Genomic DNA, 20963 nt, shown 5'->3' with positions numbered 1-20963 from the left:
GTGAGGTGCGTATCGTGAATCCGCGAAGTAAGTTAAGCAAAGTTTTTTTTAATTTTTTAAGAAAAGGGTTTTGATTTTTCGCGACAGTTAATAGTTATCATGTTTCATTTTTTTAATAGTTTATATAACTTTCATTATAACAATTTGTACAGATTCTAAATTCTTATAATATAAGATTATAATATAATCTTATGATATAATTTTTGTTATTCGTGGTAATTAATTATTAAGGTATATGAATGTTTGTCTTCTCACAGGTGCTACATACGGAAAATATATTCTCTTCCAAATCTCTTCCAAATATTCGAATCTCTACCTGTTAAAACAAAACACCCTAGCAGTCTCGTTTTTTCCGTTTATCTTAATGAGAGCGAGATTCCAAGCAGAAACAGACCCGAGCGCGGCTCTCGTCCGTGAGTGGTAGTCGATTCGACGAGCGCGGCTCTCGTCCGTAGCATGTTAGAATGCTACGAAAAGTTCTCCAATTCACTAACTCCCTATTATTCCCTCATATTTTTGTGTTTAATTATTTAATGACTGAAATTGTGAGTGTATGCGTGTGTGCGTTTGCGCTTTTAGACGTGTGGGTTCGAATGGGCGAAGCGCGCGCTCACTGTAACAGACTCGCTGTAACAGACTCGCTGTAACAGACTCGCAAGAAGTGAGCACATGCAATCATAAAATGTGAGACATTATAATTTCGTTTATTCGGCGGGGGCACTGGACATTTGTCCAGTGGATGTAACCTTCGCAGTCTCCTTGGAAGTGGTATTGTGCAGTCTTTTACCGTCGGGTTTTGGTGTGTGTTAATTCTGGCCCAATGTTTTTCACTTAGGATTTTAAGGGTTTGTTCGACTGATGGGATATCTAGGGTTTTTTCTATGTCGTCGTTCCGTATGTACCATGGTGCGTCAAGTATCATTCGTAGCAGTTTCGACTGTGCAGTTTTAATTTTCTTTTGATTACTTTTTGTAGTATAAAGGTTTAATTATGGTTGTATATATTATCTTTTTGTTTGTTATTTTTAGTTTCGATTTTTTTTCCCAATTAGCCAGTGCAGTTGTTTTGTTGCTGATGATATTTTCCTTATTAGGTGTTTTATGTGATTGTTTGGTTTATGTATACAGCCTTGAGTTCCTGTCTATTTAATGTGAAGCAGATGTTTGTGCTTTTGTGTGGATTAATTGTAATTTTCTTTTGCTCCATCCATGGATATAGTAGTTTAAGTTTATTTGTTAAATTTATTGCTGTAGTTGCATTGTTTCCGATGTCGTAAATTGTGTTGTCATCTGCAAATGTTAACATTGAGTTTTGTATTTCTTTGGGAGGGTCTGCAGTATATATAGAGAAGAGTATTGGTCCCAGTACGCTCCCTTGCGGTACTCCTGCTTTGTATTCTCCAATACTTGAGTTTTCGCTGCCCATTTTGACGTAAAAGAATCTGTTGCTTATGTAACTATGGATCATGTTTACTAGATGCTCCGGTAATTTGTTGCTGAGATCTATTATAAGTTCGTGGTGTGGTATTTTATCAAAAGCTTTTTCTATGCCCAAGAAAACACAGTTACAGCTTTCTTTCCTCTCGTAAGCTCCCAGGATTAGATGAACTAGCTTGTGGACTTGTTCTGTTGTGTTGTGTTTAGATCTGAAGCCGAATTGGTGGGGTGGAATAAGTTCGCGGTCTATGGCATGTTTCATCAGGTGTCTCAGTATAACTTTTTCTAACATATTGGAAAGTATTGGAAGTAACGAGATTGGTCTGTATGAGCTCGCCATTTCGGCTGGTTTGCTTGGTTTGAGTAATATGATTATCTCGGCACATTTCCATTGCGATGGGAAGTGTTGGAGTCTCATGGCTGCATTGAATAATATTGTTATATATCTAATTGTCATTGGTGTTATATTTTTTAAGATTTTTCCAGTGATTAGGTCGTAGCCGGGAGCCTTCTTTATGTTGGCGTTCTTTATTAGGGTTTGGATTTCTTTTTGGTCTGTTCTAAATTCTTTTAGAGGTTGTATTTTTTGTTTTTGATATTTTATGTTATTGCTTGAGTTATAGATTTGTTGTAGGTGTTGCTTGGCTAATTCCGCTTGTTCGGCGTGTGATTCCGTCCATCGTCCATCAGCTGTTTTCCAGGGTGCAATATTCCTCTTTTTTCTCTTGATGCTTTTTATCGTTTTCCATAAACTATTGCCTGTAGTTTGTGTCGTATCTAAGTTTGCTATATATGTTTCGAATTTATTGTTGTTGTATTCCCTGATTAATTTTTTAACTTCTCTATTATGTTTGTTGAGTGCTTTCTTTAAAGTTGGCGTTCGATACTTTTTCCATTGTTTATCCGTTTTTCGTTTTTGTTTTATTGCTTTTATTATGTGTGATGGTGTTTCGCTAAATTCATAAGCTTTTTTAACTACTAGTGGTGTTGATAGTGTTGCTACTGTTTGGATTATTCTCGTAAGTTTTTCGGTTGCTTCTTCAATCTCTTCTACCGTTCTAAGTCTGATGTTGCAGTTTATTTGTTCATCTAATATCCTTTTAAATTCGTCCCAGTTAGTTTTCCCGGTTGTTAGTGAATCTGGATTGGTTAGCCCAGGTTTGTCGTTAAGTTCCATGAGTAGAGGTGCATGGTCTGAGCTAAGTTCATGCAAGGCTTTTATTTTTGTTATTTGAGGTTTAAAATTTCTTATGAAAAAATCTATAATGTCCGGGGCTGCATTGATGTTTGTTGGCCAGTGAGTTGGGTTAGTTTGTGTTATTATAGTTAATTTTTTGTGTTCTATTATTTTCTGTATAAGCTTACCTCTCGTAGTGTTTATTCTTGACCCCCATAGATGATTTTTTGCGTTAAAGTCGCCTCCTATTATGTATTTATTCTGGTTAGGTAATATTTCGTTTATTTGTTCTTCGGTTAGTGTATGATTTGGTGAGATGTAACAGGATGCTATAAGTATTTGTTGATTCCCTAGGTATATTTTTATTGCCGCAGTCTGTGCGCATGTTTCTTTTGTTCCTCGTACTGGGTAGTGTTTAATACCTTTACGAACAAGAATTGCAGTTCCTGCTCTCGCCTTTCCCGATTTATTTGGTGTTGTATGTATATCAAATGTGTATATTTTGAAATAGCTAAGCGTTGTTTCATGGGTTTCTTGAAGTAAGCATATGTCTATCTTGTTTTGGTTGAGGAATTGCTCTAATTCGGCTTTCCTTCTTTGTAGCCCGTTACAGTTCCATGAGATTATTTTTAGCGTGAATTTTGGGCCGAAGAAACGAATTTTACGATCACATTCATGATCAGTGTTAATTGTTGCATTTGTTGTTCCATTAGATTAGTTAGTTTCTCCATCATTTTTTCCATTCTGCTTAAAGCCGAATTGTCGCTGTTTGTGGGTGACTGTGTTTCTGTTCTATTAGTTTTCTCGTTTACTGCTGCGGCATATATCAACATACCTGTTGTGTAGTTATTAGTTGCAGTGCGTGTACTTGTACTCTTGGGTGCGGGGAGGGGATGGCTTCTCGTCGCTTCGTTTACCGTATCTGTTATTCGGTCTTTCGTTGATGGTGAACTGGTTGTGTCGCGTGTATCTTTTCTGTGTGAAATTGTCGGGAAAAGTTTCCTTTCGATTTCTTTTCGTATCATACAGCCCTTGTAGCTAGCAGGATGCGCCCCTCCGCAATTTGCGCATGCTGGTTTCTCTATTCTTTTTCCTCCTGGGCAATCGCTTGAATTATGATTTTTTGCACACTTTACGCATCTGAATACTCTATTGCAGTAATTTTTTGTATAACCGTGCATTTGGCATCTTGCGCATTGGGGAATGTCTCTTGTCGAGCGTGGTGGTTCTATGTTAACGATCGTGTTGAGTAGCTTTTTGATTTCATAACTTTCTTTATTGTTAGCTGCTTTGTGTAGTTCAACTGCGAACATTGGTAGGGGGTATCCCGTTTTTTTACTTGTGATGTTGCTTACGTATTCTGCGTTGTGTCCTGCATCTTTCAGTGCTTCTTTAATGTCTTCGATCGGTGTGGAGTGATGTAATCCTTTGATTGTTATTTTGTATCTTCTGGTATCTTTCGTTTGATAGGTGAAGTAGCTTGCGTTTTTTCCCCTTAGTATTTGTATCGTTTTTCTGTACGTTACAATGTTCTCGGTCTGGATTCTTGTATTCTTATCTGTAGTTTTCAGCGTGTAAGTATTTAGTTATAAGTTATTTTTGAGTGTATTCATTAGTGGTTGCATTACGTTCGCTTCGACAAATATTGGTGGCGGCTTCTTTTGTGTTTATTCTTCTGCAAGATCTCTTAGAACTTGATATTTATTAGCTGTTTGTATTTTTGGTGCTGTAAGCCATTTCGATTCGTCGTTTTCAGAGCCGCTTTCAGTTAAACTAGCTGCCGGGATTATTTTCTTCTTGTTTGGCTTAGCGATTTTTGCCCTAATGAATTCGTCTTCCGAACTCGCTATGTTAGTGTTAGATTTTCCATAGGTATTAGTGGCTATTTCTGTTTTATTTCCTGGCGTTTGTTTGCATCTCTTTTTTTCCTGTCGCTATTTGTTGTTTGGTCTAGCTCCATTGGTTCGTCTTCAGTTTCAGTGATGTTGTTTTGTTGTTTTTGGTTAGTTGTCCTATAATTGTTTCCATTTTTAACTATTTTCATTTGTAGTTGGTTTGCCATATCGACGGTTAATGCCGTCGGCTGGCAATTAGTAGAATTTCAAAGTCTCACTATCACTCTCACTCTCACAATTTGCGGTCGTTGGGTACACGTATATACACCTTTTGATAAACACGTCCTATCCGTTCGACAGCTCAAGAGCGACATGAAGATTGTGGACTGTGCTCTCAGTGTTTCTCCGAATTCCATGAAGACAACACGTCTTGGTGTTTCAAGAATAACGTATATTCTACATTCGGTTTGCAGTTATTCATTTGTCTTATACACATTGTCTTATATATATTCGTAGTTTCATGTCTGAGTTTGCTGCCACCTGCATCAGATCCCAGCAGATGACAACACTAGTAACATATAAAATAATTTCTTTTTTGAATACTGTTACCCGTGGGCTAAGGAGAACCGTACGGATATTTTCATGCACACAGCACGTAACACGGAAAACAATGTAACCAGATCAAGAAAGCAACAATTTCGTGCTATATTAAACATTGCTTTGGAATCATACACTGAAAAATAGAAAAATTTAATAGCAGATTCAGGACTTACTGTCATTTAACTCTCAAACTGTAGATTATAACATCTTACAAAAAAAGAAGAAAACAAATGCTAACAAAACTCATGAACAGCTAAATTAATGGGCCTTTAATAATGCAAGTAAGGATAAAAACAACACCTAGCAGCATTTAAAAAGAATTTGTTGAATAAATTGCTGCAAGAATTCAAACAAGCTGAATCTATTGGATCATAGATTTATAATCTCGAGAACAAAGAATTGTTCTAATATTAGCAACATATAGCCTATAGTAATTAATTTAATTGATTTCATTCATATTTCTGCTCTTTTTCCTAAAAATATAATAAAATTAATATTAAAGAGAAGTCTACAATCAAGAGTATTGAGATGTTGGTGAATCATCGAATTCCTACAGTATCGCCGAACACGAATGAAAATGCAATCGCTGAATCTGTCAATGAAAATATTTGAAAGGATAGCGAGGACATGATGTTTATAGAATTGTAACCTTAACATGTTCAGAGCGGACTCAATGTATGTATGGAAAGGATGGCTGAAACCTCGGAAAAATATTGACTCAGTCAGTCGGTTTCACAGCGGGAGACCAAAACTGAAGCATTCGGTCGGCAAGGGTCAGTGTCTTATACATATTTTCAATGCTTACAGTAGTTAATACTTGCTCTCTAATCAACGTTTTAAATGTAAATAATTAGAGATGATCGCTGGAGGACCCAAAGACAATACCGACGCGAAACCATTACGGCGGAAATACCATATTTGTACTTATAATCTCTCGATAGATATGAATGTTTTGGATACATCAACAAAAACTATCAACCTAAACAGATTGTGATAAGGTCACTCCGTCAAATCGAAAACTTTTCGGAGTAGCGTCACGAATCTTGTGCAAAGGGCCTAGCAGGATAAGGGGGTCAAAAGTGCCCTTGAGCCAATTTTGATCGGGTATGTGGCATTCGATAGGGTATCAAAAGAAAACATTCTGTGCCAATTTTCAACCCCCTACCTCAATCGGGGGGGGGGGGGGGGGGGGGGGGGGTAGTTATAAGGAAAATTAAAAATACCTAGGTTTTTGCCCCATTTTCCCTATTTAATGGAATGAAAAAATTCTGAAAAAATTCTATAATATGGATGATATGGTGGGACATGTTGGAGAATTTTTTTAGATTTTTCGGTTACGAATGCTAAGTATAAGAAGTGAAAAATTAAAAAAAATACTGAAAAATGCAAATTTTATAGTAAAGTTTAAAAATAACCACTTTTATATTTTTACAGTAACAACATAATGGAACGATTATTATTCTCAATTTTTTTCAGATTTTTTGGCAGGGTGCGTCGTAGTTCAAAATATCAAAAACCGAATTTTTCAGGGTTTTTCGGACAAAACCGTGATAAATACAGTTGATTTTTACATAATCTTTACACAGTAAGTGTATTATATGATTTTTAACATTTTACATTGTAAAGAATAACGGATAAGTATGAGAATTTTTTAAATGGCTCAATTAATGACACATGTGGGTGCTTCACATTCAGGAAAATCAGCCACTTTTTCAACAGCCGCCGTGGCGCAGTGAGTAAGATGTCTGACTGGAGAACCGCTGCATACTGGTCCATCTCATTAGTCTTGAAGTTGGATCATTTACCGAATGCAGCCATATAAGGGGTTTGTGATCAGTTACGAGTTACGTTTCTACCATAAAGGTATTGTCGAAAATGCTGAACACAGTATACGATAGCTAATAGTTCTTTCTCTATTGTCGGATAATTTATTTCAGCGCTTTAACACTCGGGAAATATACGCAATGGGTTTATCCTTCCCTATGGTACCTTGGTTCAATATACCCTCTATTGTAAAATCAGATGCATCGGTTGTCAGTAAAAACGGTTTGTTAAAATCGGGATACTGCAAAACAGGTACCTCACATAACTCATCGCGTAAAATTTCAACGCGAGGCCAAGAAATTGTTTCACCCCTTTTGAATTGTTTAGAATCGGAAAATTTTGTACAGCTTTTACCTTTGCTGGATCAGGGTGAACACCCTCTGCACTAATAATATGACCTAAATAGATTTATCTGGCTGCACTTTTAAATTGGCTTGACGCAATCCTTCCATTAATTTCCGAAATTTAATTTCATGCTTGCGTAAAGAACTTGAATACAACACAATATTATCTATGTAGACAAACATATCATTCTCTTGCAAACCTTCTAAAACCCTATCCATGACTCTTTGAAAAGTGGCCGGGAAATTCTTTAAGTCGAACGGCATCCTTTCAAATTCACAGTGGCCATCAGGCGTTGTAAATGCCGTTTGTGACTATCTTCAGAATGCATACGGATCTGGTGGAAACCTGATGCCAAATCAAAAATGGAAAAATATTTAGCACCTCCTAACTGATCAAGAATTTCTGTTATGTCGAGTAGAGGGTAGGCATCACTTATAGTTTTTTCATTCAAAGCTTTAAAATCTAAAACTATTCTCCAACGTTGATTACCCTGACTATCGGGTTTTTTAGGAACTATCCAAATTGGAGTATTATAAGGAGACTCTGACAGTTTAATTATTCCAGATTTTAGTAATTCATCGACCTGTTTTTTTATTTCCTCTTTATGTATTGGGGGAAACCGATATTGCCTTCTATTTATTGGTTGATCGTCAGTCGTTGGTATACGATATGTAGTTACAGTCGTAAATCATAAAGGTTCAACTGGTATATGAAAACAATCAGAAAATTCTTGAATTAATTGATCTACATGCTGACGTTCTTCTGAATTTAGATGATTCAATCTTAACAAATCTTGAATTTTGCTAACGCGTTCACTATTTTTATCTATATTTATCTGAAAACAATTATTTTTAACATCATTATTAGTTTCTTTAACACGAGAAACTTCTTGAATTTTGATTTTGGCTACTATTATTTCAATACCTCGATCATTACTATTTATTATATCAAGATAAGCTTTTCCTTCTACGACTCTTACTAATGCATTGTCAAAATATACCCCGTCGATTCCTTGTACTTTTAATGGTGGAATATATCCTTCTTTAATTTCTGGATTCTTTACAATAACATAAACTTGTGTTTTTGATCTAGCGGGAATTACAATATGTTCCTCTTCTGCAAAGGGAAATGAAACTGATTTTATTTCTAAACATTTACTTTCATAATTTATACGAGCCTTATGTTGCATAAGAAAATCGGAACCTATAATACCTTCTTGTGCAATAGGAAAATTATTATCTATTATATGAAAACATGCACTTTGCCCTAAAATCTCTAAAATTACCTGCCCTTTTGTAAATACAGGTTGCGTAGTAATTCCAGTAAGACGGAGAATTTCTTTTTCATTTATTTTAATTGAGGGATCCAACGAACGTTGTTTTAAAAGATTTGGACCAGATCCGCTGTCTATCATGAAGTCAGATGAAGAAGCTAAATCATTACTATTAATTCTAATAATTGGTACATAGCCAATTCGCGCAATATTCACTCGAGCATCTCTGACTCGGTTGCTGCTATCGGATAAGCTGAACGCACTATTGATTTTCCACGAAGGGCGTTCATTTTCGCGGCATCTTGCAAGTTTCCCGGATTTGGTCGCGATCCTGATGCATAGAAAGTTGCGTTTTGCCCATTATTATTGTTTTGTAAAAGTTTCCGACATTCTTCAATAGTATGTCCAGAAAACTTGCAATACCTACAAAATTTTATATTCTATTGACTACTATTTTGGAATTTGTTTAGATTATGGCCATATTTCTGATAGTTATCCTTATTTTTTGGAAAAGCACCTTGATTTTGCATATTAGCAAATGAATGAAACATCCTCTTGTAACCTGATGAATCAGGTAAATGAGGAGTCTTATTATAATTAGAATTACTACTGTTTCCCTTTATGCGAAAAGTTTTATAGGACCAACATTCACTTGCACCATGCCCAAACTTTTTGCAAAGTTGACAAATTGTTTGATCAGATTCCACTTTATGTACGTTACTATAACTGACGCGTTTATCCAATTTTCCATCTGACAAACTGCGCATCTGAGAAACTGCAACATATTCCTTTTTCGTAACTATTGCTCTAGTAATTAATTCATTTAATGTTTCGCAATGTTCTAGTGGTATATAGAATATTCTAATGGTATATATAGTGGAATCGATATTTCAGGTTTTAAACCTTGAAGAAAACATTTTTTGAAATTTTCGTCCGTACTTACGATAAATATTTGTGATATCGTTCCGTATTCGCGTTTAAAAGCATCTAAAATTCGCTTTTCTAATTCCCGGACTCTGTTAGCGAATGTTATCGCCTCCTCAGTCGATTTTTGGAAAACATTTGATAATTTCCCTAACGCTTCGTATACTGTTTCATGCGGTGCATATATAGCCCATAAGTGCTCGACTAATTCATTTACCTTACTAAACCGCATTCCAATAATTGATCGTCGTGCACCGCCCTTTAATTTATTTCGCAAGGATTTAACGAAAGTTTCTTCATAATGCGACGGAATCATATCTAGAGCTTCTTCAGAGCCCTCAGCAAAGCAAACGAAATCCATGTTTCTTCTATCGTATTCCGGAACTGCATCCAACGCATCCTTGTACAATGTTATACAGTACGTACTACTTACATTAGTGGATGCGCGAGGAACATCTCTAGTATGAGATGGCTTTTGATCAGAATTCTGCTGAAATTCTCGAGATTCTTGTTGCTGTTGCTGTTGCTGGAATGTCAATTGATGTTGCTCAGCTAGGTGTTCCTGTTGCGCTAATAGCTGTTGCTGCTGAATTTTCAACTGAGCCATCTGATCATTTATTAATTGTTGGAAATCTTCTAACTGTTTCAGTTGTTCTATCAGAGACGGTGATTGAGGTATGGGGTCCGGTGTAGGAGCCGGTGTACGACCGAGAGGCATTTTTCTCTCTTTTTAAAGTTCACTAACTGTCACTAATCAAAATAAATTGTCTTCAGTATTTTATATTGTCTAAAAGTCACAAATTAACTGTTCACTATTTAACAGTTCACTTTATCACACAATTTCCAACACCTTTATTTACGCGATCCCACCGCTGTCACCAATTTTGTTGGGAATATCGCGTGAAATAAATGAAGTCCGTTTTCGAATCAATTCATTTAAGAACTTTATTCGGGGATACTTTAGTGTTGGAACAAAATGTGTGGTTAAGAGGAGCTGCAGAGACGTGAACTCTGTGACCGAGAATCCAAGACTCACTGCCGAGGAGCCTTTTAGGATTTTTACATCCCCAGTTTGAAAAGTCCATGAGAAAACAGGGACTAGCAAATATGTCTGTTTTCCATCACTACGGTACCATATGGGCCCAGCCAGGCTCGGGGTTGGCACGGTTTTTACAAAGAGGGAAAACGCCAAGGACACGAACCGCTGCGACTCCGCAATCTCTAAGGACTTTTGCGTCCTTAAGTCCCTATTCTGTCAGTGCTTGAATTTATGCACCGAACCTGGGTGGCCACGTTTGAAAAGACAACTGTTAGTTGTCAAACGACACATCTGGAAAACTTTCTCCTCTCTGCAACGCCTTTACTAAAAGAAAATATGTCTTCTCGTTACGGACGTAACAACAGCGAAAACAATGCGGTTTTTCGTAGTCAGCACATATTTAAAAATCTAAAAAAAATTAGCATATAGCCACATTTGTCTCCTTTACGGACAGTTTTTCAAAATTATGAACATTTTAAAATTGACTCTATGAAAATTCATAAATATTTACGGATGCAACGCCTCATCACCAGGTCGCACTCTTGGCACTGATTTTGGTCGAAGGACCACTACATCAATTAGGTACGCCGCTCGAAGCGTTAGTATACAGTTGGACAAAACTTTTCCAGAAATTTTGCCTATACCAAAAACCCCGCACGCAACGTGTTAATGCCATACAACTTTTATCTGGAATATTCTTTTGTACTTTTAAAACTTAGACAATTAATCGCATGTGGATATTTAAATCGGACATTTTAATATGCTCTAAAGTTGCATAAAGATACGCTAAAACCACGGTCATAACAGACTATGCATTGTTTCCGTTCTTCTCCGCAAACTCTTTCCATATATCTTAAGAGATATCTGATAATTCAAATATCTTGAGTGCTAATAGCTTTAAATATGTTTTGGTAGAAAGCTTTACTATTGTTCTGTATAAGTACAGTATAGTAAAAAGTACGCTTCATCATTATATTAAATATTTTTGTTTTTATACACAAGTATCATACAGCAATAATTTGTAATTTGAGTTCCAACTAAAAAGCTTCTATTACAGCCAATTTCAATATCAATTGCAGACACTGACACATTGAAGACATGAATAAGATCGTCTATAGAAATTGCAATTGAAGATATGTTAAGCAAAACATGGCAACCAATAGTGCAAATATAGAAATCTACTAGTTTAATAAAAAAAATGTTTAAACAAATAAAATTGTTTGCAGAAATCATTCATTTTTCACTGCTATTATTTTTTCTTAAAAAAATATTTGTAAATACTTCATACTCATCCTGTATATCTACACATAATAAACTATAACATAAAAATGCTTACCTATAACCAGCATCATACAAACACATACTAACAGTTGAATTTCCACAGCCAACAATTAGAACATTATCTTTTATCTTAATGTATTTCAACAATATATTGCATAATTCTGGATATTCTCCATACCTATAAGAAACATATGTAATAGATATCTGTAGCAAACTCATTTTCCATTAACTGGTAATGAATAAGTCATTCAAATGTCGAGCTCATTAACTCCATTAAACAGAAAAGTGGCGATATGATAAATAATATCTTTTAAAAATGAGCTTAAAGCAAACAACCAAAATAATCTACTATAACCAGCTATTTAAAAGATGATTGGTTTTGTTTCTAAGGTAATGAATTCTTGACTTAAAACTCAACATTTTTCAAAATGGCTTTGGAAATATGCAAAACAAGATTTACCAACCATAAACACTAGATATAATTATGGAGGTAAATTTTTCAGTTTATGAAAACTTGACTATTGATCACATGCTTTAACAATACAAATAAAAATTGTACAAAAAAGGAAGTTGATTAATTCGATTCCTGAAAGATTGAAATGCAAATGATACATACCATTCAAAACTTTTTTTCCCGCGTTTCTTAAAAAACGCGTTCCAGTATTCGACCTGACTAAATTCTTCATGCGTTTTGGGTAACAGATTCATAGTTTTCACCTCTTAAATGAAATTATGAGTTCGTCAACATGTGTTTAAAATCGCTTGGTGTTGCCAGATTTGTAAAATTAGGTTAGGATAGATAGAAAATTACAAGACCATGGCAATCTTCATTAATGGTATTTATTGTGAAGCAGCAATAAAAATTTGTAAGGAAATACGGACACTCGCATACAAATTAACTGATGTCACAACACAATAGTAAACTTATAAACACGTGATAGATCATAACATAATCATAAAATTGAAGGTTAGAACTAGTTCATGAGAACCAATCAAAAGTCTTGCTCAGTCTCGGTGTCTCAAGTAATTCGCCGCTAGTGTCTACATTCACGGTTAGGCGGGCTGTTTATTTGACGCGTACCGGTATTATGTACATTCGTACAACATAAATTCAGCAACATCATACTAACATTGTATTTCAAATTCGGTTATATCTTACTTATGTAGTTCTACTGTAGAAATTAGCAGATTTCTAATGTTTTGTTCTTATGAATGTTCTTGTGAATGTTCTTATGAATATATATAATTTTGACTTATTGGATACAAGGTTATGTAAATATTTTCCCTTTAACAAATTTAAATTGCAGAATACATAAGAGGACATGTATTCAGAAATAGTTTACTGACACACAGAGTAAGAAATACATTCTGAAAATGATACAATTCCATTCTTATAGTTTATTGTTGCAGATAGACATTTAAAAAGTAAACATTAGTTTCTTAATTTTATAGTAATAACACAATGATTGAATTATTTGAAGTTTTAGCTACTATTATTACATCCATGTGAGTAAGCGACCCATTCATTAATTAAAATGCATAATTACTTAATAAATACAGCTCATGTATTCTTTTTATTGTTACATTTAGCATCTTCCTTATGGAAAACAAACTATAGTCATGTAATTGTTACATCTACTGGGTTTGTTACACATAAAAACAGGATTACATTCACATCTGTAAGTAATTTTCTAATCAATAAAAATGCATAATTTATTAACTAGTATTTATAGATAACTTTTTATTGTGAATTTGGTTTTTGCCAAGTGACACGTACCTCATGGATAATTAGTTTTAGATTTTTGTATTCCATAATAACAATCTTAATATTATGGCGGCAACAATTCAAATTAATTCTGTGTATTGAAGCTAAATCATTCAATGTTTTGAAAATTATATCACACTTACATAACAATTTTGAAGGATAAATGTGTGTTTTGTGCAACTTAGATGTTTTAGTTTATCAAACACTTATTGCTAAACATTCTACTTTTATTATACTGCAAAACTTATAAAATAGTATTTACTTTGTAAATTTGTATCTTAATCAGTAAAACATAAGAATGGGATTGTGTCACTTTCAAAATGTATTCTTTATTCTGTGTCAATAGTTAAAACTTCAAATAATTAAATTATCCTTTTATTATTATAAAATTCAGAAATTAGTGTTTACTTTGTAAGTTTCTATCTGAAATAATAAACCACAAAGATGGAACTGTATTACTTTTAAAAGGTATTTTTTACTCTGTTCAATGATATTTACACAAAATTAAAAAAAAAAGTAAACTTAATATTGTATTTTCTTGTAGGCCCTCCTTTTATATCAATAAGGGCGTGTAACCTTCTTAGCATCGACAAACTTAATGTTTTTGTAATATCTGCAGTAATTTTCTTTCACTTTCTTTTCTTTTCTTAATTTTCTTTCTGTAAATGAATTTTTAAAGATTTTGCATCTGTAATATATTTTTTTATTTTGTTACTTTACTCAGCCCAAATGTACTCAATAGAGTTAAGATCTGGCGATTGGGGTGGTATAAACAATTGCTGTGGTACATTATACAGTAACCAATGGTTTATACTTTTATACAATATATTTCGCACAAGTAACAGCATATGTAACAGATTGCAGCAAGAATTCTCGTTTAAAACATTATCATTTGATTGTTTAACTGCTTTCAGTTTGTAATTAACTAGTTGATAAATTTATTTTCTGTGATGCAACAGAAATTTCAAATATTGATATAATAAATATTCAAAGAAAAATTACAATAAAAATGTATGGTTATTACAACAAATATTAATGCCTCATTTGCCTTTTTCTACAATAATTTGGACGTACTTGAATACTATTTAAGAGTAAGGTAAATGTCCCAGTTAATCATAGGTTTGTTCTTTATGTCTGCACTAACTGAACTGGTGCATAAAGTGCAGAGTAGTGCATGGTAAAGGTGTTCTTTACTACAGAACTAGTGCAGAGAATGCTGTTCTTTATGTCAGTGCAGTGCAGCAGTACACTGGTTGCACTGGGTCTGTAATTAGTGCAAGCAGTGCAAGATTAGCAACTTCATGTTAATCGCGAAAATTCTGATTCATCGTTATATTAAAAAAAGGTTATTATTATTATTATTTATTTATTGTTTTTTAGGCTTTCGCCCGTTACAATCTTACTAATACATTCGTGTGTTTATATTACGTATTTATGTTTATCTGTAATATATTTCTTAATTATTTTTCAGTCTTCAAAACATAAAGCTCGAAATCTTAAGATGTTGCTAATATAGTAGTGTAGACTTCTTATTTCGTTTTCTACTTCTGTAGCCAAGGTTTGTGTAATATGTGTGTTCTTGAGGGCTTTTCTTCTGCATTCTTCGCATGCCGGACATCTTAGTAATACATGTTCGATCTCTTCTATCTCTTCTCTATTGCACATTTTGCATATTTCTTTCTCCTTGATTTTTCGCAGCATCCCGTCTTTGCTTCTTATCCTCCATCCTCGTCTTCCCGCTAGTCTTAATTGTGCCAGCGTTCTTTTTACGCTATCGGCAGGTTTAGTTTCAGGTAATTAGCTGTTTCTTGATTATTTGTTATAACCAGTTTTTTGTACGTTGTGTTATATGTTGATCTCTCTACTCTGTTTCTATCTTCTCTGGTAAGATGGTTTTTAACTTTGTCTATTATTTCCTCTCTTTTATCTGCTAGTTTTTCCTAGGTGGCATTCCTTATTAAGCTTCCACATTCATATTTTTCTAGTCACTTTCTTCTTTGGGTAAACCAATTCCTTTTCTCGTCGGGTTTTATTCTCGTCTTTTGCAACGAGATCATTATAGCACCTTTTAGGAAATCTTTGTTCCCTCATTCCGAGTATTTTAATCCAGTATCCTATCGTTCTCTTTAAAACTTCTAGTTCCAATTTTGTTCTTCCCACCTCAATTCTAATCATATAGTTAGGCGTATACATTGCTACATCCAATATCCTTTTGAAAAAAAAGTTTGTACCTTTTCTATTTCATTTAAATGTTTTGGTCCCCATACGCATATACCATAATTTAATGTTGCTAGTGTGACTGCTTCAAAAAGCCTATTTGTAGCTTCCCAACTTGTACATTTTGTCATTACTAGTGGTTTCCAAATGGTACCTATTGAAAATTTTGTTTTCGAGATCATATGATTAGCGGCTGCAGATAAGGATCCGTTTTCTGTGAATGGCACCCCCAAATACGTATAATTTTTTACATATTCTATGTTCTTGTTACCGTAATAAATTGTCCTATGCTTGATTTTTCTTCTCGATTTGCTGCTTACTAGTATTTTGATTTTATCGACGTTTACTTTTAACCTATTTTCGTTACAATATTCGTATAATATGTTCATCTTCTCTTGTAGGTCTATTTGGCTGTTAGGCATATCTTTTCAATTATCTTCTTAAGACCTTTTTTTATGAAAAATGTATCTATGTCGTAGTTATATAACGCGAATAGCGTTGGGCTTAAGGTATCACCTTGCAAAACTCCATTGGTTATTTCTATTGTATTTGTAACTGTGGTTCTGTCTATTTTGATTTGAGAGCTCGCCTTGTCATACATATCCTTCAGTACTCTTATAATCTGGGTACTGATTCCTGCATTATACAGCTTGTGCCATAGTAAATTATAATGAATTGAATCAAAAGCTATTTTGAAATCGATGAATGCTAGGAAAATTCGTCTTTTTTTCTTCTGCAGAGCTTCTGATATTTTATAATATAGAGTAAAAATGTTGTCTTCGCACCCACGGTTAACTCTAAAGCCGGCTTGACCCTCTGGAAGGATATCATAGCTTTCGCACCATATATTTAATCTTTTCGCTATTATTGCCGTGAATATTTTCAACATCGCGTTCGCCAGAGCAATACTTCTGTAATTATTTGGATTTTTTGGATCTTCCTTTTTATACAGCATAATCGTGAACGCTTTGCTCCATTCATTTGGTACCGTTCCTTTTTCTAAGATCCTATTTAATAATTTTAAGAGAATCGTTTTCACTTTTTGAGGTAAGTATTTGAAAAATTCATTTCTTATTCCGTCAGGTCCGAGAGTCTTATTATTTTTTAATTTTCTTAGTATTGTATCTAACTGTCTCATATCTATGGTTTGATCCAAGTACGGATGTTTTGCATCTAGGAAAATAAGAAGTGATATTGTCCTTGCTTCATATTGCTCCCTGGAGTACCTCTCCCATTCCTTTATTCCTATTTTGTTCTCTTCTCTATTTTTGTATTTTAGTTTTTTTATGGTTCTCCAGAATGTTACATTGTCTTTCACATTACTTATCTCTACTTGTAGTCTCCTTATGTGTGCTTTGTTTTTGCTTTTCAGTAAGTTTTTATAGTTGTTTCTACTGTTTACGTATGTTTCTCTCGACGCTGTGTCTTGCTTTCTTCTTGGAAAAATAATAAGGGGAGTGATCAGGAACCTAAGAAGACAACCCTGGTATAATAGAGAATGCCAAAGAAGCAGACAAGAAATGAGAGCAATGGCAAAGAGTTACAAAAAAAGTGATTATGTAAAAAACGCTTTCTTGGGTAGAAAATATACTTAAAAAATAGCAAGTATGTAAATAAATGAACGGTTTCTTTGATAGAAAATTAATAACAATTTTATTTAAAAAAAATTAATCAAAAATACAAAAAATACAAAAAATACAAAATTATATTAAATACAAAAAAAATCTTTTTAACTGCCGCGGCCGCGATAGTGGGCCCTCATCAATAGTTCCAGGGCCGCACCCTCGGCCCGTAAGGCGTTGCCCTGGATCCGAATCGCCTTCAATAGGGCTCACTCCTTTCTTTGATTTCTTTGCCTGACGCCGCTCCTATTATGCCGGGGTACATGTTTTGCAATTAGTAAAAACGAATTTATTAGTAAAATGTTTTCCTAAAAATATGCAACTCTTTAAAACGTGTTTTATGTATTTACTGTCTCTGGCAGGAGGCTCTTCTTGTGACAGCGTTAGTGTCGGTGTCGGCGGCGGTGGCGTATTAATAACTTCGTCGAATGTAATGTCTATATTTGGAAAAATAAATTGATTTTTGCATAAATTTGTATAATTTAATGTTTTGATGTCTGTCTTTTTAACCCTCCGGCGGGCGCGCTACTTTTTGTAACACCAGCAGGCGCGCCGTGTTTTCCGCACACGGAATATGAATATCTTACAATTTCAATTTTTTTCTCAAATAGTTGTCAGAGATTTATTTAAGCATATAAAATGAACGTTCTAGAGGATGAAAACATACATATTTTTATAATTTACATTCATATAAACAAATGTTTACATATGTTCCTTATTACTGCTTTCCAAACAAGAAAGCAATGATTATCATAGATATAGTTAGTAGCTAATATTACCAATGAAAAATAATAGAAATCTGTGGTTCTAAAAGAAGAAAAATCATGCCTGTATCATAAACCTGATCCTTGTTGTTATCTTTGCCGACAAATATGATTCGGAATACTGCGATATGAAATGCTTTCGCGTCGATAAAAAGACTCATCCAAACGTAATTCTAATGCATGATATGCAAAAACATAAAATTGAAAAATAGAAAAAGGTTTCAAGCCAAACGGATCATCGAGGGAGCAAAATTTTGTAAAAAACTGAACCGCGTGTGCCCAACACACGTGCGCGCCCGCCGGAGAGTTAAGGTTAATAAATCTTACCATCTCCCAGCAGCATTTCCTCGCTGTCACATTTCTACGAAAATTAATAAACAATTAATTAGAAAAGATCAAGCTCAAAGGGTAGGGATACGTCTTAATTAAAAAAAAATTGTGATAAGAAAAGTATTTTTAACTTACATTATTTGTTGCTGCCGTCTTTGTTGCCATCTACGGAAGCGTAGGTATAAAGTTAGTAAAAGAACGTTATCCTTTAGATTAGATGGATGTCCTTACACTTTACATTTCAGTAAATATCGATTTATCGAAATTCTTCATTACGTTTATTGTCAAATAAAGCTAATTATACGAAGGCTTTTTACACGTTTAAATTTATAGTACGTAAATTTAAAATAACGTTTGTTTGTATTTTTACGTTAGATTTAGCTGTAAATATGCTTCATTTCTAATTAAGCTATACTCATGATGAAACGAACATATTTTCAACAAATACGTTTTACTTCATTACACGTATACACAGATATACGTGCAGTTAAATAATACTTTGCTCAAAGAAGTTGTTTGCAGTTATCCTGATTGTTTCTACGTGTCTTTTTCAGATCTGCAGTTTCCTGAATTATTTGTAAATAGGTCTGGGTTAGCTGTTATTATTATTTACTATTATTAGTAAATAGGTTAACTTTGTAAGTGACGTTTACATTTATTTATAATATGTACGATATTAGTGTTCATTACAAATTTTTCGTTTTTTATTTCAGCTTCCAAATAAAGTAAAAAAAAGAAAAAGATTTCAAATAAGTAGAGTACACTCGCTAAGCTGCGATAAATGCAATAATTTTGAAACCAATGCAGGGGGACACTGGGTTTGTAACTTTTATAAATATGATCAAAGAAGACTTTATATTTATTCTTAGAATAAATGTTTATTGCAACAAAAACTTAACCTAATACATTGTAATTATTAACTTTATATAATACTAATAATATCTAGCAACAATAGCGGGCGCGTAACGACACATAGTCACGCACGTGGCATCAATCAGAACAGAACAAAGAACACGCAGTTGCGCAAAAGAACAAAAGAAAAACGAAAATTATACAGGCGCCACTAGCGCCGCACATTAGAATGGGCAGAACAATCCTTCATTTATGATTCTCTTAATTACAAAAAGTTGCATAGTCGTCATAAGATTTATCTTGAGAAATTATACTCGTTTTTGAATACACATGACGGCAAAATTGACGAAAAATTCATTGAATTTCTACGTGTACAAGCTCAACCTAACTGTCGCGATTGCGGAGTTTTTGCGATTGCATTTGCTGTTTCGGTATTGTTCAAAGTATTACCCGACAAAGAAACGTATAATCATGCGTTGATGCGTCAACATTTGATCCAAATGTTTCAATCTAATCGTGTAGAACATTTTCCATGCATTGTTGAAAAAACTGTTCAACACATCGTACCTTTTTTAAAACAGATCAAAATAATTTCAGACAGAGCAATTCAGAAACAAGGAATGAAGGAGAATAGAAAACCGGATGTTGAAAACTGGAAACATGTGCAGGCTCATAAAATGAATCCAATGACAACTAATTTTTTTAAAGATATGCAAAAATGTACAAACAATTGTAATGAAATTAATAATACCAATACTTATGATTTAAATGATTGCTTATCCTGTGGTCACAACGATTTGTTGGAAAACTATATACAGGATAGTAGATATGGGATACAAAACAAAATTATTCAGGACCAACAATTAACACGTTGTGTGACACTTAGCGTGATCACTTAGTGACAAAGAAGTCATCATACATGCAAATATAATTCAGACAGATCCATTATTCGTTTCGAAATAAAAAATCAGCAGTGTATACGTACCAAGTAATAAGACAGAATACATGTCTAACTATTATAAAAGATATAAAGGAGAAAGTAATTTAAAAAGAAGAGTTATTTATAAAGCAAAGAAAGAGAAGTGTAACATAAAAAAGGCAAACATTGTAAAAAAAAGAGATAATCGTGATTATTATAATGCACACAAAGAAGGTATAATAAAAAAGGCAAAGATGCATTATGATGCAAATAAGGAAGTGACATGCGAAAAGCAGAAAAATTATTACAACGAACATAAAGAAAGAATTTTAAAAAAGGCAGAAATACAGTATAGTGTAAATAAAAAAGTAAAATGTGAGAAGCGAAAGAATTATTATCGGATAAATAAAGAAAATATAATGAAAAAGTCAAAAGTAAATTATGATGCAAATAAAAAAATAATATGCAGAAAACGAAAAAATTATTATCATGTAAATAAAGATGTTATATTCAAAAAGCGGAAAGTATATTATGATAAAATACTTAAAGGAGACTATTATAATAAAGTAGCAAAACCTTGTGCTGCTCTGAAAACGACAAAAAAGTATCGTTATATTACTCTAAGAAATAACGATATAGCAACCAAAAATAACAAAGAAACGTACATTAGAAAACTTTCAAAAATTGTTCGAATGCCATCTCGAGAAGAAAGTAGAATGGAAGCTGAGCATACAATAAAATAGTGCTTTCATATTAGGCA

The 20963-nt window shown here is 33.8% G+C and overlaps 2 protein-coding genes and 2 long non-coding RNA genes across 5 annotated transcripts in view; 2 read left to right on the top strand and 2 right to left on the bottom strand.

The window, feature by feature from the left end:
- LOC143186517 (eEF1A lysine and N-terminal methyltransferase homolog) overlaps positions 1-12663 on the bottom strand; it is a 131577-nt gene extending 118914 nt beyond the window's left edge. Inside the window, exons 1-2 of one of the 2 annotated variants that reach the window (XM_076390199.1) lie at positions 12351-12663; positions 11790-11912 (exon numbers count right to left, since the gene is read on the bottom strand). In XM_076390199.1, coding sequence (XP_076246314.1) covers positions 11790-11912; positions 12351-12442 — 215 coding nt within the window. In that variant the 5' untranslated portion in view covers positions 12443-12663. Of the gene's footprint in view, positions 1-9847; positions 9986-11789; positions 11913-12350 lie in introns of those variants that run through there. The other variant, XM_076390200.1, reaches the window with a different exon arrangement.
- LOC143186537 (angiotensin-converting enzyme) overlaps positions 1-20963 on the top strand; it is a 349658-nt gene that overhangs the window by 242496 nt on the left and 86199 nt on the right. The gene's annotated exons all lie outside the window — the stretch shown is intronic.
- Positions 7791-8886, bottom strand: LOC143186532 (uncharacterized). The gene is made up of 3 exons (XR_013003070.1): positions 8503-8886; positions 8142-8333; positions 7791-8052 (listed from the first exon to the last, which is right to left on the bottom strand). It is a non-coding gene; the product is annotated as an uncharacterized LOC143186532 (long non-coding RNA).
- On the top strand, positions 17071-17805 carry LOC143186533 (uncharacterized). Its single transcript, XR_013003071.1, has 3 exons — positions 17071-17321; positions 17468-17597; positions 17701-17805. It is a non-coding gene; the product is annotated as an uncharacterized LOC143186533 (long non-coding RNA).

This window comes from Calliopsis andreniformis, unplaced genomic scaffold (assembly GCF_051401765.1).
Source record: "Calliopsis andreniformis isolate RMS-2024a unplaced genomic scaffold, iyCalAndr_principal scaffold0001, whole genome shotgun sequence".
In the NCBI taxonomy this organism is placed as follows: Eukaryota; Metazoa; Arthropoda; class Insecta; order Hymenoptera; family Andrenidae; genus Calliopsis; species Calliopsis andreniformis.
The sequence above is the reverse complement of the archived record's forward strand: the minus strand, read 5'-3'. Positions and strand labels throughout refer to the sequence as shown.